The sequence below is a fragment of the Ochlerotatus camptorhynchus genome, unplaced genomic scaffold (assembly GCF_037179485.1).
Source record: "Ochlerotatus camptorhynchus isolate MF236.1 unplaced genomic scaffold, CSIRO-AGI_Acam_v1.1 ptg000175l, whole genome shotgun sequence".
NCBI lineage: Eukaryota > Metazoa > Arthropoda > Insecta > Diptera > Culicidae > Ochlerotatus > Ochlerotatus camptorhynchus.
In genome coordinates this window covers 271,751-289,120 of record NW_027040665.1, presented here as the reverse complement: position 1 = coordinate 289,120, position 17,370 = coordinate 271,751, and the positions used below count along the sequence as shown (strand labels likewise).

General features: G+C 38.2%; 2 protein-coding genes across 5 annotated transcripts in view; one reads left to right on the top strand and one right to left on the bottom strand.

Annotated features, from left to right (window-relative positions):
* Positions 1-8,991, top strand: part of Dys (Dystrophin) — an 83,365-nt gene extending 74,374 nt beyond the window's left edge. For 3 of the 4 annotated variants that reach the window (XM_065222542.1, XM_065222541.1, XM_065222543.1), the window contains one exon: positions 6,724-8,991. In XM_065222542.1, coding sequence (XP_065078614.1) covers positions 6,724-6,824 — 101 coding nt within the window. In that variant the 3' untranslated portion in view covers positions 6,825-8,991. The remainder of the gene's footprint in view (positions 1-6,723) is intronic. The other variant, XR_010517650.1, reaches the window with a different exon arrangement.
* Positions 8,992-15,629: 6,638 nt separating this feature from the next.
* On the bottom strand, positions 15,630-15,941 carry LOC135701686 (histone H4-like). The gene has a single exon (XM_065222540.1). The coding sequence runs from the start codon at positions 15,939-15,941 to the stop codon at positions 15,630-15,632; it is 312 nt and encodes a 103-aa protein (XP_065078612.1).
* Positions 15,942-17,370: the final 1,429 nt, after the last annotated feature.

The window sequence follows — 17,370 nt, the reverse complement described above, 5'->3', positions numbered from 1 at the left end:
TCATCACAGTTCGGTGAGATTTGCAGCTGGTGAGTTTTGTTAGCTTGATATTCTGAGCTGCGATATCTCTGCTTACAATACAGCAGTTCAATTTCAAATGACGAATTCTTTTGTTCGACCTTCTACCATTATGTTGAAACTTTGCCCAGTTGTTTGTTATTTTCCAACATGCCATTTTACATATTTGGTTCCCTAGTTTTTGTACACGACTAACACTTGAAAAGGGCTTATGCAAAAATGATACGCATCAATAGAAAAACATATGTCTTGCGAACGATTTGTTTGATTGAGATGGTGTCTAATAAGAAGTTGCGGACAAGTATTGTGCCTTTCAAGGAAAAATATACACAGTAAAAAGTTATATATATTTTTTACAAAAAAATCAAAATTATTAAAAAAAAATTACTCAAATTGCATTTTTTTTTAATTATTTGTATATATTTATTTTGTAGTTTAGATAAAGTAATACCTACTGACACTGTGCATTTGCTGGGCAAATCATAAACAAAAAAGTTATAAATTATTGAAAAAATAAGTACTTTCCAAAATACCACCTACAGTTATCGAATATCTTTAAAATAGTGTTAATACTAAAAAACATCAAATTTACAACATAAAAGCTCATAATGCTTAAATTGCCCAAAGTTGTTATTTTCGAGATACTCGTAGGTTAAAATTCACTTATCGCATATTTTAAGAAATTTTCGCCCATTTGAGATGTTTACTGAAATTGCTTATCTTTTTAAAATATTTTTTTTATATTTATTTTGTAGCTAAGGTAAAGAAATTCCTATTGACACTGTGTATTTGCTGGGCAAATCATAATTAAAAAAGTTATGAATTATTGAAAAAATAAGTATTTTCCTAAATACTACCGATAGTTATCGAATATCTTTGAAAGGGGGGTTTGGTAAAGAGAGATGAAAAAACCGATTTGAACCTTCCTTAAAAGTTGTCCTAGCTCGCTTGTCTAATATCTATATACAATCTTCACACTGCCGTACTCTAACGGAACTATCAACTCTATGCTTTCATCTACTCCATCTATCGTATAAAAATTACCACTACAGTCTGTTATTTGAAATTAGCATCTTCAACTAAACTATTTTAAAGATATTCGATAACTGTAGGTGGTATTTTGGAAAGTACTTATTTTTTCAATAATTCGCAACTTTTTTGTTTATGATTTGCCCAGCAAATGCACAGTCTTCTTCTTCTTCGCATTTCAAGCTTATTTCATAACGCATATTAGCTTATAGCGTGCTCTCAACTTAGTGTTCTAGATGCACTTGCACATTTATTAATTGAGAGCTTTCGATGCCTGTACCATTTTTGCAATGGTATAATTGTGTGGCAAGTCCAATCATACTTCTATGCCCAGGGAAGTCGAGAAATTTGCCAACCCGAAAAATTCCTAGACCGGACCGGGAATTGAACCCAGCCACCTCCAGCATGGTCTTGCTTTGTAGCTGTGCCTTTATCGACTGAGCTAAGGGAGGCCCCAGCAAATGCACAGTGTCAGTAGGTATGACTTTATCTAAACTATAAAGAAAAATAAAAAATAATAAAAAAAAAATGCAATTTGAGTTTGTTTTTTTTTGATAATTTTGATTTTTTTTTGCAAAAAAAAATTATAATTTTTTACAGTGTATATTTTTTTTTGGAAGGCACAATACTTGTCCGCAATTTCTTCTAAGACACCTTCTCGATCAAACAAATCAACTAGATATATATTTTTCTATTAATGCGTATCATTTTTGCATACGCCCTTTTCAAGTGTTAGTCGTGTGCAAAACTAGGGAACCAAATATGTAAAATGGCATGTTGGGCAATAACAAACAACTGTGTAAAGTTTCATCATAATCGTAAAAGGTCGATCCGAAACAATTTGCGAATCTGTGTTGTTTGCTTGTTGATATTAGTCTACGAAAATCAAGCGTGATCTTGTTCTCTGGTGAGATTTGATTTTTCGATATTTTCTTTACACTGGTTTTAAGCTTGTTTAAATTCAATTTTTTGTTACATTTTTTAAATATTTCAAATTGATGATTTATGACAAAAGAAGGTATTAAACATAATTTTACTATTAATCTCTGTCCTATCGATATAAATTGAACATTTCCAGCTCAAAACGCTAAATAAAATGTCAATTTTGTCTCGACCCCTTCCGATTTTAATGAAACACTGTTCACTTGGTTGCTGGTACCAATGGTTGCAATTTAAAAATAATGTATTTGACTTATATACATAATTTTTTTCTTCAAAATAACTTTTGAAAAGGGCGTATTAAAAAGTTGATTATATTTTTTTCAAAAAATCATAACATAAAAACTATTAATCTGATCAAAATGACAGATGTGAAGAAGTTGTAGGTAGTTAAATTAGTTTTTTGGAAAAAGTACTCTGAATGAAAAACTTAGTAAATTAATATTAAAAAACGTAAAACATTGATTATTTCAAAACACTACCCTTCTATCTCTATATTGTTTTATCATGAAAACTGAAGGAATGCCCTAAAATTTGGTGAAAAGTGTAAGCTGGTAAATTGTTTAAAAAAAATCTTTCTTTTAAAAAAAAAAACTGTTATTTTTTTTTAATTTATAAAATTGCCTCCACTCTCACAACTTTCCGTACTCTTCCGGCTTCTGTCCGCCTGTAGCACTCGGTGTCCTCCGCCAAAGTGATGCCGATAGGGATCATACCGGCGATAACGCAGACTGCTTCCGACGAGATGGTTCTGTACGCACTCACGACTCGCATGGCCATGAGCCGGAACGTACTGCTCAGTTTCCTTTGGTTCTGCTTCGTTTCTAGTGCTGCAACCCAGGCTGGACCTCTATACCTCAGTATCGATGACGACACACTGGCCAGAAGACGCCTCTTGCTACTGCTGGGACCAGCATTGTTCGGCATGATTCTAGCTATCGCGTTAATGGCCTTCGAAGCCTTCTCACAGGCATATATTCCCAGGTATGTCAACACACACTTCGAGGCTATGGCGTGCTCCCCGACGGTGATTTCTGCCCGCTGTACCGCTTTACAGTTACTGACCAATAGTTCTTCCGTTTTGTGGAGGGATATCTGCAGCTTCGCTCCTTGCATCCAGTTACCAATCATGTCGATCGCCTCGGTTGACAACTCTCCCAACTCTTCCAGCGTCTCGCCTGTTACCGTCAAGACGACGTCGTCCGCAAGGCCAACGATCTCAACTCTTTTGGGCAGCTTCAGCGTTCGCACGCCGTTGTACATCCCGTTCCAGAGTGTTGGACCAAGGATGTAGCCTTTTGGAACTCCCGCTGTGATCCTAATCGATCTATCTCCCATGTCTGTCTCGTAGACCAGAATACGGTTCTGGAAATAACTCCTCAGGATCCTGCACAGGTAGTCAAGGACCCTCATTCTATGCAGCGCTTCGGCGATGGCCTCCCAGCTGGCGCTGTTGAACGAATTGTTGACGTCGATCGTTATCACGGCGCAATATCGATCTCCTCTCCGGTTCTGTTTGGTGGCCTTCTCAGCTCTCTTGACCACTGTCCGAATTGCATCCCCCGTCGATCTCCCTGTCCGGAATCCGAACTGCCTCTCCGACAATCCGTGCTCATCGACCATCGCTGCGAGAAGTGATGCTGGTGCCTTTATTGACCAGCATAACTTCCAGTTTTGCCAGAGCTTCCAGCAGACTGTGCCCTCTTGCATTGGAACATCTGCTTCCCCACTCCACTGCCCAAGCATTGAAGTCTCCTCCGATGACTACCGGTCGTCGTCCGATCAGCTCTTCGGTAAGTCCATCCAGCATATCATGGAACTTTTGGAGCCGAACCAGCCTCAGGCTAAAAGCCTCCTTAATAAAGATAAATCAATCAATCAATCAATCATGGAACTTCTCCATCATCCATCTGGGGGGTGCGTAATAACTACACATGAAGATTCCATTGACTTTGGCGATCACGAAACCTTCGTATGAGCTCACAACCACTTCTTGAATGGGGTATCTGCCCATAAATTGTATAGTAGTCATCCCAGCTCTATCCGCCACCCAGTTACCGTTATCGGGAGGGACTCGATACGGTTCCGCAATGATTGCAACGTCGCACTTTGTTTCTGTTGTCGACTGCCACCACAGTTGCTGAGCAATGTCGCAATGATTGAGGTTTATTTGGTTTACCTTCATTACTGTTGGCCTGCCATCGTCTTTTTGTATGCTAGGCATTTGAAGCCTCCCGTCGTATGATCGTTACCGTCCTCTTTTTTGCTGAGCATACACCAATATGGCCTTTCTCTCTGCATTTCCTGCACAGATCAGATCTGTCAGGACCATTGCAGTTCCTCGCCTGGTGACCGAATCCCATGCACTTGAAGCATCGCTCCAGTTGCTTGGTAACGCGAGGAGTGGCTTTTAGTGAGCACACTGACCAGCCAACCTTGACCTTGCCCGTCTCCAACAGCTTATTCGCTGCAACAAACGAAAGCCGTATAACCGCCGTTTGCATGCCGCCGTACGCCTTCCTCATTCGGATTGACATCGGGACATCTCCCAGATCGCAGTGCACTCTCAACGCACTTCTTATCTCCTCTTCTGTGGTGATCTCGTCCAGGTCCCTGCACTCGACCACTGTCTCCTCTTACGCTCGCCCCTTCGCCAAGAGACTTTTCGACGAGATTATTGAAGGCTGAGCTCTTGATCGTAGGATCCTTCTTCAGCTCAAAGAGCATCTCGCCTTTCTGGGTGCCCCTGGTTTGCACCACGTTCTCTCCTAGTTGCTTCAACTCCGGATCCTCTCGAACGGAGGAGTGCTGCATACGACGTTTTGTCTTTTGCTTCGACGATCAGAGCATCACCCTTCTCCGCTCCTGATGAGTCCTAGGTATCTCCTTCTTATGTTCTTCTTTCTTCTTCACTTCTTTTTCCTTCCGTTTTTTTCACTTCTCCTTCGGCTTCTGGATGGTACGCCATCCTTCCTCCTTGTTGTCTTCCTTGTCCTTTTTTCAACTCCTCTTCCTCTCCTGGCGTTTCCCTTTTCCTCTTCTCCGAGCGTGGATTTCGAGGTCCCTTTGGCGTCTCCTGTGTTTCAGCTGCTGTTTTCTCTTTATTGCCTTGTGGATGTTGCTCTTATCCTTGACGAAGTCATGGAGTTCATTGATCCTCCTCCTGACCTCCATCAATTTGGTCTCCCAAGCTGCTGGATTGACCTTAAGGTTCAACACTGGTGATCTCTGCAATATCCTGCTCCTTGCAAACATGTTCGCTCCTCCGTTTTCACTTTCTGGCGTCTTGTCGTCGTCCTTCATATTTTTTTGGGGTTTATTATTTTCTTCTTTTTTGTTTTTTTCTCCGTTTTTCTCCATTCTGTTGGGTCGCTATCTACACTCGTAGTCGCCTATCGTGATCCCATGGTTATCTATGCAACCAAGGAGGCCATGCTAAGGTTGACACGGTCCTTCATGGGGGCCGTGTTCAGAGCCAGATCAGCGTAAGTCAGGAATGTTACATCTGAGCCTACTTTTCACCAACCGTCATTGGTGACGAGTTTTGAACGTATCCGAAGGCATGCCAAGGTTTTATCGGGACGGGGCAGCCGCACTATTATCATAGAGGTAACTCTAAGACTAGAAGGTTCCGAAATAACGTGCTCAACTTTTTGGCTTAGCTCTGGTACTCTCTTCGGTCCCAAGCTAATCGATTCACCCCTCGAAACATAGGAAAAAACAATAACCCCTCATTTTATCTATCAAACTTTCATAGCGAATCAAAACAAACATTGCGTAGTACTAGAATTTCGACTAGAATGGGATACGTTAAACGTTTGCTTGGGACCAATAGGCTAGTCAAGTAGTGAGCCAATTTAAAATCGTTAGTTTCGTATTGATTGTTCCTATTATCCCACTCGCCATTTCAAGAAGGTACCACCCTTCTTTACTCAGGGACCAGAATAGCACGACTGTCAGCCCTTTAGCGTTGTATCCAATCCATTGTGCCGTTTCGTGTCCATTATTTCATGCCGTGTCCAGTATGCCGTAATTAGGATCTTACTGGCGTCCAGCGATTTTCTGATCGCCTCTTCGCGAAGAGTGGCTGCGAGAAATGATAAAATCGCTTATTGCGACTCATGTAGCAAAATTGGCAGGTATTATGTGTCAAACACAAACTTCACTATTTTTTTCTTATTGCTTACACAAACTTCACTATTTGTTTTTCTTATTGCTTACACAAACTTCATTATTTTTTTCTTATTGCTTACACAAACTATCTTATTATTCCATAAATTCATAAAATATTTGTATAGCCATGGAATGGAAGGCACCCGGAAGTGAAGAAGCCTAACATTTTAAATTTTATTGCATTAAGTCACCAAAAATTTGTATATTGCTCAAGGTGATCATTATGCTCCTTTCCCTATTTACTCTCTCAGCACGAAACCGTACAATACGATTCTGACATCAATAAATGTATAGGTACTTAATGCTTACATAAAAATTTATAAATAATCTTATACGTTACCAATTAACCATTTCATTCGAGCAGTTGAAAATAACTTTTCCTACCACTCGAATATTACGTAACACAACAATTGCGTTTTTACAAACGGGAGGTATGTAAAACCCATTTTTGTGTTACGTAATATTTGAACGGGCCCTAATTTGTTGATTCAGAATCGCTAGTAGAAAGTCATTTGAAAAGTCCATTGAAAATTCTACTCATGCTTATTTTTTTTATTTCAATAGGTGATTTGAATAAAGCTGTTGAGGAGTTGGTGAATGTTATCACTGAGCAGAAAATTGAACAACAAAACGGCAATGGAATTCATCATTTGACTGATAAATAATTTGAGCAAACGAGCTATTTATTGTGGCTCAAAGCACAATTATCCAATGCGGTTTGTAATATTTACAGCAACTGTCGAGGAGTGTAGTGAATCGTAGGTATATTGCATAACCAATAGAAACATATTGTTTCTTTGTAACTAATCTTATACGAAAACAATAATACATTAAATAAGCTAATAATGGAGCAACATATCTAACCCAAACACAAAACGTAGAGAATTTTTATGTGAATACAAAAAAACCCAACAGTTTTAAATCGATATCATACGAAACATTTGATATACCATGAGGGTACCAATTTCTATTAATTTTCCCATAGTCGCTTGCACGGCCAATGAAATCAACCCAAATTTAAGTTCAGTTTACTCATAATCGCAAAAGGTGCTGTAACTCAGCGATGAGTAAATTTGTGTCATGTTTTCCTGTGTCAAACTTCTCAAATCTGCCGGAAAATGGCGAAAATTGACGAAAATTTTACTGAGTCTAGGAGCAGTACCAATAGACTGAGAGAATCCAATCTTTACTTTTGTCGTATTCGGGATTTTTTCCTGGAAAAACCTGTAAAAACATTAAGTAAATTAACTCGCTGAGTTCCTGCACTTTTTATGATGGGTGAGTAAACTTAACTCAAATTTGCGTTGATTTCATTGGTGATGCACTAGTGTTAAAAACAGTAAACTGTTTTAAATAAATACTGTATATTTTGTCGATACTTGCATTTGCGTTTTTAAATAGATGAACTTCGGTTAAAAATCTTTATAATAAAGAGAAAATAATGCGTTTATGTCGTTTTGTTTTTGAGTTTTTTAAGCGGAAATGATAACTTACCGCTCCGAAAAAAATAATAATGTTTTGCAAGAAATTTTGAATGTTTTGAAGAAAACACACTTAAATATTCCTATTGGTTTTGTCGTGGGATATGGTGGAAAATGGTGAAATCTAAATTTGATGTTGTGATTTCGCTGATAATGATTACTCAGGTTGGTGTCGTTTTGGCCGTTTTAAGGGTTAAAATATCAAAATTGAGAGCAAACAAATCTTCCTATGACATCACATTGAAAACTATTTCTGCTATCGGTGAAAACAAACTGAAAACTAAATTTGATATCAATTTTTCCTGTTGATAACAAAACAAGTCAAGCTGAACATTGCATTAGGTTCTAAGTAACATTGACAGATTCTCTTCGTCGACTTTCTCTTTGTATTTCCACAGCCATATCAAGCTGAACATTGCATTAGGTTCTAAGTAACATTGATCGATTCTCTTCGTCGACTTTCTCTTTCGTTAATAACTTGAGCACATAACCGTTTCTTGTTGTGTTTGGCGTATTAGATGCTAGATAAAAGCTTCTTTTATCGATCTGTGTGCTGAAAATACCTGGGAATGTCTTTACATGGCCGTGGGGATACAAAGAGAAAGTCGACGAAGAGAATCTGTCAATGTTACTTAGGACCTAATGCAAAGTTCTTGATATAAAGACATGCCCAGGTATTTTCAGCACACAGATCGTTAAAAGAAGCTTTTATCTAGCACCTAATACGACAAACACAACAAGTAACGGTTATGTGCTCAAGTTATTAACGAAAGAGAAAGTCGACGAAGAGAATCGATCAATATTACTTAGGACCTAATGCAATGTTCAGCTTGAAGTATTCAATTTGATGTTATGCTAAGGCAATGAAAACAAACCCGCAACAACATATTTTTGAAGAGCAAATGTACAGCAAAATGAAAACAAAATTAGGTATCAAATTTGTCCATTGCGTAAACTGAAATCAAATTATGATTTCAGTTTCATGTTGATATCAAAAGTTGATTTCAATTTGCTGTCATTTTGATGCTGGACTTTGCTCGGGTCCCGTGTGTACAAAACTTGCAGTTTTCAACACCAGCAACATGAGCGAAAATTAGTACACTGATGGTATATCGATTCATTTTATTTTTGTTGGCTTTTATGTAGAAATAACTTCGATTTTGTACTATTTTCTATTGGATGATATAAATGAACTACAAACAATCATTAAACTTTAAATACTAAAGTCGCTACTAAAAAACAAAAAAAAAAAATAGCATTCATATCAGCAAATAATCAATACTTAGCAGTGACAGTTATGCTTGATGACCTGATAGAAACCTGTAAAACTGAAACACATATCCCGAGGTTAGATGCAAGTTTTGTCACATTTTTTGTTTGTACCGATCACATTACAAAACAAGGACATAGAATATATCCATACGGATGAAACAAAAAAAACTACGAATTTTTAACCCAATAAGGTGATCCAAGAGACGTTTCTCAGTGGAACTGACAGCTATAAATCTAGATGTCATGATGCTGAATGTAAACATAAAAAAACAGAAATTCATATGAGAATAAACTGCCAGTTTTACTGTGATCTATCAAAAGTTCTTGGTAAACAAAAAAGTCAGCTGATCGCAACTGTCTCGTGGACAGCCTTATAGCATATGAAAGCACAGCACATATTGAATGTAATAGTACGTTCATACTACAGAGTTATAACATGTTATAACGGTTGTCAAATAATTGCAGCACAGAGCCACTATCAAGATAGCGCTATAACACGTTATAACTCTGTAGTCTGAACAAGGCATATAGCGCTGTCCAGACTGAGCAGTAATAACATGTTATAACGGTTATCAAATAATCGCAACACAGAAACCACCATCAAGATAGCGCTATAACATGTTATAACTCTGTAGTCTGAACGTACTATAAGACGATTAGAATCAACAATATCTTAAAATTGAGATTTATAAAATAGTGAATAATTTGCTGGCATTGGTTTGGAAATTCCGCGAATAGTCTGCAAATAGGTTTTGCACCGCCGGGTTTAACCTAAATCGGATGACAGTTCAGTAGTACTGTTCACGTGGACTTAGTCGATTTTTTGAAGGGTAGATTTTCTCGATAATTTTTCAAACTGCAGTGAGATGTAAAACACACTTCTGCAATGTCCTCCACGGAATTCTTAATTATTATTTTTTCGAAAAAAATTTAAGTGCTGGTAAACAGCTTAGAGGAAGAGGAGACAACTGCCTTCTTACTCTTTTATAGCGGTAAGCTCCATTGAGGATAATATCAAAGATGAATACTAAGATGAAACTGTCGGAGGAAAAACGTTCTATTTTAGTGTCCTCTTTGACGGTCCCTTTCATCCATTGAATACCCCTCGTATTCAAGGTAATTTTGTGGTTTTGCTGCCCCCTCGGTAGAGATGAAATTTTGCGTTCATTTTTATCAAAACAAACACACCAAAATCAGAGGTGTCCCATTTTTTAATTACTCGATTAACAACTAATCGATTTTTTTTTGTTCGCTGTGCTGCCATTTTTCCACCAATGAGAGTGCAGCACATGTTTGAAACGATCGGTGATGATCCTCTGGAGAAGTTAATGCTTATATCGGCATGATATAACCGATTGCAAATATTTTACTTTTCGGTTCGTTAATCGATTAATCGATAATTCGAATGAATATCGGCCATCACTAGATGAATGTGAAACGTCATTTCAAATATATGGACCGTACATAAATAATGATACAATTTGAAAGGGACCGGGGCTCATCACAAATTACGTCCACACGGTAACTGAAATAAACACGAGTGTTCACCGGTTGATAAATAATACGCCAATCTCGTACTATCCTCGATTTTGCTAAGCACCATGGCGTATTATCAACAATCAATACGAAACTATAGATTTTAAATTGGCTCACTACTTGACTAGCCTATTGGTCCCAAGCAAATCGATTAACGTACCTCATTCTAGTCGAAATTCTAGTACTACACAATGTTTGTTTTGATTTGCTATGAAAGTTTGACAGATAAAATGAGGGGTTCGTGGATTTTCCTATGTTTCGAGGGGTGCATCGATTAGTTTGGGACCGAAGAGAGTACCAGAGCTGAGCCAAAAAGTTGAGCACGTTTCTTCGGGACCTACTAGTATTATAGCGGTAATCTCCATCGAGGATAATTCGCCAATCTCGTACTATCCTCGATTTTGCTAAGCACCATGGCGTATTATCATAGAGGCTTTAAGACCAGAAGGTCCCGAAGAAACGAGCTCAACTTTTTGGCTCAGCTCTGGTACTGTCTTCGGTCCCAAGCTAATCGATGCACCCCTCGAAACATAGGAAAATCCACGAACCCTTCATTTTATCTGTCAAACTTTCATAGTGAATCAAAACAAACATTGTGTAGTACTAAAATTTCGACTGGAATGGGATATGTTAATCGTTTGCTTGGGACCAATAGGCTAGTTAAGTAGTGAGCCAATTTAAAATCTTAAGTTTCGAATTGATTGTTGGTATTATCCTCAATTTAAATCTCGGATGTCACTTTATTACCCCGATTTCGGGGTATTAACGAAAATCCGAGATTTTCAACAAGTACGCAGCCAAAACAAAATCTGGCTTTCTCCGCTATTGACGAGTGACTCTAAGATGAAAGTGGAGCTTAAGTGAATTTACTTAGAAAAGTTTTTTCATGCTGGTGGTAACAGAGAATTGGTTGTATAGGACGCCAATATTCAATAAATGTTCATTTTGGCCTTTTTTAAGCAAACATATTGCCACTCACAATTTTCGACGGAAAACGCACCGGGACTTGATTTACTCAACACGCACCGTACTATAAAATGGTGCTCAATGGTTTATAAAGTGTTAACAAGATGACAAATCATCTTTATTTTGAGTAATTTAGCAATTTACTTCTGTTTACATCATACGTACGATGCAGCATTGATGGAGCCGTGAAATGAAATGAATATATCTTATGAAAGTTCATCTGGAAAAGTCAAAGATGCACATCAGTCTGATCGTAAAAATATTTTCTTCTTCAATTCGAATGTTATATTGGAAGGATTTCACGCAGGCTTGATGGAAATTATGATTTAATGCAAATTTTCACGAATTTTATATGCAGTCTGTCAACATTATCATCATCATGCAGTGGCGACATCTGCGTCGAGCTTTTACGGCAATCTTCCAATAAGATGTCGCCTCTTTACCCAATTCAGTCTCTTTACCTAATTCCACTGAGAAACGTATCTTGGATCACCTTTTATATCAGGCGTAACATTTGATAACGGCACAAAAGCATTTGTAAACACACTTTCTAAGGCCCTTTACACGCAAACCAAAGTACGCCCACGCAAACCAATACCACTTTCGAAAAGGTGAGAGTTGCCCTTATCCAATGATGTTGTTGGTTTGTGTGAGCGTACTTCGATTCGCATGTAAAGGGCCTTAAAAAGATTGTTTACAAAAGCTTTTGTGCTGTTATCAAATGTTATGCCTGATATTAGATTGTGCAGCGTGACGTCACTAATGAACTCAATGTTAAGGGTTGATGCGTATATTAGGTCACGCTATAAGGGGGAGGGGTCTAAGATTTTGAAACAAGCAATGCAATGTATAGGAAAAACGTCACTTAATTTTTCTCGGATTGGTGCGAATGTTACTTACGACATAATGAAAATTTGCTCTTGAAGTTTTTTTTTGATGACCGAAAAGTTATTCCTATTTCCAATTAAACACATATAATCTCATAGTGATGGCAATGTTTAACATATTAAGCAGGGTTTTAATCATACAAATGCAAATCGCTAGCTTTCATGCTAAAAAATATTGGTTTTTGAGTCAAAAGTTATTATACGTCGTTTGGTGGCCCTTATTGTTACTTAAGTCAAAGTGTATTTACCAGGATATTCGGGAGAATAATCAATTACGTCTCCTTACGTGCAGCCCATTCATCATTTTAGGACCACCGAAATCATCTTAGCAACAAACAGTTCGATTTATTCACTTTAATAATGAGAAAGCGAAACGATGAAAGTACACTTTTCACGGGTTTCTCAGTGCTGTTACTTAAGACAAACGGCATCTCCATAAAAATCGGGTGACTTAAGTAACATCGAAAACTATTTTGATCGGAAGGTGATTACGTCAAAAAGCAATTTGACTGGTAAATAAATTTAAAAATGGGATGTGATCCTATATTCGGACAGTATATAGTGTAAAAGCAGGCCCATCGATTGACACTGATAGCTCGACTTTGTTTACCTTTGTTACTTTTTTTATATTAATTTATTTGTTTTTGTTACTTTCGACGTAATGAAAATTTCCTCTTAGACTTCGTCGTTTAAAAAAAAAAATTATAAAATTTCCGAATTTTAACTTGAAAATTGTCGAGGAACAGCGCGTTGCAAAGATGTTGCTCGTGAACGTTGCAGAAGTATGGTTTACACCTCACTATAGTCTGAAAAATTATCGAGAAAATCCACCCAAGAAAAAATTGACAAGTCCACGTAAACAGTACCACTGAACTGTCATCAGATTGAGGTTAACCCCGACGGTGCAAAACCTAATACATGTAGGGGAAATGGATGTAATGTCGGCAAAAATGCTTCTAATTTGGGCCCATACATACAGCAATCGACTAAATTTTCAATAGCGACCAAAAATATCCAGTCCCAATGACGCGTTCATCTAGATAAAATTGATTAATAGCAGATTTTCAACGATGGGCCCAATCTTATATCTATAGGCCAACATTAGAGCCTTTTCAAAAATCAACTAAGTCCACGTAAACAGTACCACTGTACTATCATTATATTGAGGTTAGCCACAACGGTGCAACACCTAATTGCCAAATTGTGTCTGGGACTGATAAGCAAAGGTTATTCGACTCATTTAACTATGCAAATGTTTTTTGTTCGTTAATTCATTGGATGTTATGATGATATGTTGTTACAAGTTGTTGTATGACATAACATGAGAGTTTTTATGACATGACAAAAAAGGTTATTTGTTTGAGTAGATTATAAAATCGCTCTTTGTGAAAGCAAAATTGACTTGTTTTATTTGTCAAATATATGGTTAACAACCTCGTCTTATTGTATTACAAGTACAAAATAGTATAATAACTTTTAATGATTTCACAATTTAAAAAATACTTTTTTATAACGAAATGAGTCGAACAACCTTGCTGATATGCGATTATAGGCATTGAAAAAATAGTAGCAAATAAATGTTTTTAAACGGTAAACTATTCACTACACCATATTCGCTTGGTTGATAACGAGCTACCATTAAGCCGGCGCCGGTGGTGTAGTGATAAGCGTGACTGATGAAAATTACAAAAGTTTTTAAAAAAACTTCCGGCGACCGCATTACAGAATCTGTTCATGTTGTAAAACAATGCAAATCTGCTTATTTTTCATCAAAATCTGTTATAGAATCTTACATTTCCCGGTTGGGTGTTGTATATATATATATATGAAACCTTGGATGTTAGTTCTTACATTTAATTTGTGTTTCTAGTTGTTGGGGTCAAATTCGTGTTCCATGTAATCACCATATTTTGAAGTTTATTTTTGATATTTTGCCTATAATACCTCTTCTTCAGTTTGTTTTGTTAGGTATATCTATAATTTTGTTGGTAGATTTAACTATAGTCATGTTGGTATCCGCCGATTCCAAAAGTAAATCGAATAAACTAGAACTGTTCATAAATAGGCAATGTTCAAATTTTGTACCCCTAAAAACCTTTTATTGGAAATATTATTTGCGAAGACTTTTTTACCCTACCCTTATAAAATTGGTACGGTTATTTTGCTTAACGACGTGTTCCGGGTTACATAAAAACCATTTGTGGAATAGCTCTGTTATTTGGGTTGCTGTTCCTTTATGGTTATTTTCATTAGATTTTGTACGTATCCATTATGACTCCCATTATTGTAATTAATTGTTTAACTTTTATTGGTAATCAGTTTGTCAGCTTCAATGAACAGCATTCAATAGTAAGAAGTGTTTTTTTAATCCATAAATTTCAATCAGAAAATCAAATTTTATGTACAGAGTAATTCTGGTACTCCCAAATGGTCTGGTGATTTATTGTATTGTATTTTTTTTAATTACATTTAGGATAACAGACCAAAAAACCTAAAGCGCAACTAAGCAAATGGAAATATCCAGTATAAACTTATACCTATTCAAGGGCGTAGCCAGGTTTCGAGTTAGGGAGAAGCGAAAAAAAAAATTACTATGGAAAATTTGGCCGAATGCCATTTCACCGAACGCCATTTCCCCGAAAGCCTTTGTGTTGCTGAGTTTAGGGGGGGGGAGGGTAGTTGCCCCCCTGCCCCCTGGCTACGCCTATGTACCTATTGAATTATAATACAAATGATATATGATCCTATAAATGTTCAGGGTTTTAATCACAATAGAACGTCAAAGAAATTCTTGAATACGTGTCTCAGTTTTGTTAAAATATACCGTATAGAGTAGTGGCCTTTGAATAAGCACAATAGGCCGATTTTTAGTGAGAATAGAAAGAAGCAAGAAAAATTTTTGGAAGGGTTGTATACTAGATACGACCGCAGGGTTGGCGTTGGATAACGTCTGTTATGTGTTGTACTTAATTGTGTATATTATATTTTAGGAATATTCCTTAATAACTCTTTTGCGATATCTTTCCCCAAAGCGCGTTCGGACAACTCAGGCCTTTTCATTAATTTCTTCTCTCGATTCCGGAAGTGCACAACGTATCTGGAACTACCACACCAAAATGTATGCAGAATATTGTCGGTACTGGATTAGTAGCGGTAACCAGCAGGACCTACGTTGATTTAAGCTTAACACCCGCAGATTGATGAACGCTCCATCACATCACTTCAACCTTTCACATTCTGGCAAGAAAGTCAATTCTAAAACACCTTTTAAATTTATATGGTGGCCCTGAAAAGGGCCGGTTTTTTGTTCTGTGTCGATGATACTAAATTAACCCCCGAATCCGTACAGAGTACGTCCCTGCCGCTTCAGAGCGTAAACGACATCCATGGCGGTGACAATCTTTCTCTTCGCATGTTCGGTGTAAGTAACGGCGTCACGAATAACGTTTTCCAGAAATACCTTCAGCACTCCTCTAGTTTCTTCGTAAATGAGACCGGAAATTCTCTTAACTCCACCACGACGAGCCAAACGACGGATTGCAGGTTTAGTGATGCCCTGGATGTTGTCACGCAACACTTTTCGGTGACGCTTGGCTCCTCCTTTGCCAAGTCCTTTTCCACCCTTGCCGCGTCCAGTCATTTTCTAGTATGATAATTGTAACGTCGATGAAGGTTGAAACGAAAGTGAAAAAAAATTCCAAATTTTGGCTGTTTTATACCTACTCGAGGGTTAAATTCTTTTTGTTAGTTGTTGTGTCTTGTGTTCTTGTTCTTTCATCGTTTCTGATTGGTTGAACACAGAAAACGCATGTTATAAAACAGAATGGAAGTGATTTTTATTTTTTATTCCACAGTGTGCTTTCATTGAATACACATCACAACCAACAAAATGGCTCAGCGACCGCTCGCAAGTTCACTGGAGGAAAGGCTCCTCGCAAGCAGTTGGCAACGAAGGCCGCTCGCAAGAGCGCTCCAGCCACCGGAGGAGTAAAGAAGCCCCATCGCTACCGGCCAGGCACCGTCGCCTTGCGTGAGATCCGTCGCTATCAGAAATCCACCGAACTGCTGATCCGAAAGTTGCCTTTCCAACGTCTGGTCCGTGAAATTGCCCAGGACTTCAAAACCGATCTGCGCTTCCAGAGCTAAGCTGTTATGGCTCTGCAGGAAGCTAGCGAGGCCTATCTGGTCGGTCTGTTCGAGGATACCAATCTGTGTGCCATCCACGCCAAGCGCGTCACTATCATGCCGAAGGACATCCAGCTGGCTCGTCGTATTCGTGGAGAACGCGCTTAATTACCCCGTCTAAATCTTAACAAAACCGGCCTTTTTCAAGGCCACCACAATAATTCAAAAGAGTTAAGAGACCTTTATAATTTAAAATCGTTCGTTCCGTTCTTGTCTAGATTAAGTAACGAAGTAGAACGTGTGCGGGGGTTTGTTTTCGAGATTTTGAAAACAAACACAGCCGGGTCCGGTATATGATTTGGAAATGAATTTCACTTTATTTTCATATCAAAGTGAAAAGGTCTTTGCCCAATCCACTAGAAAATAACGTATGGTACTTGCTAAGTAAATTTTATTATGTTTTCAAGATTCTCGTTGTTAAGAATTTTAAAATTATTTTTCGAGGTAAAATATGGCTCTGCGAAAATTCAACTTTAGAAAATTAATCGTTAAACTCTTTCTTGATAATGTTGTGGCCCTGAAAAGGGCCGTTTTTCCAACGCGCTCGGCGTAGTTGCCCTTGCGGAGCAGACGGTGAATACGACCGACTGAGAACTGCAGCAGCTGGGCATTCCATGACGGCGGCCCAGTATACCGGAGCACTGGCACCAACGCACTCGGCGTAGTTGCCCTTTCGCCCCCAGGCTCTGCTGCCGCTGCTCTGCTGCCGTTGCTCTGCTACCGTTGCTCTGCTTCCGCTGCTCTGGTACTGCTGCTCTGCTGCTGGGTCGACGATCGGATAGAGAATGATGGAACGGGCGACCTTGTGGACGCTTATATAGTAGAACAGAAAATATCAGAGGTGTCAGATACTCGCATCTGATGTCTCGGTTGGAGAAAGTATA

Coding starts and splice junctions, on each gene's coding strand:
- LOC135701686 (XM_065222540.1), bottom strand. CDS start 15,941: ATGACTGGACGCGGCAAGGGTGGAAAAGGACTTGGCAAAGGAGGAGCC.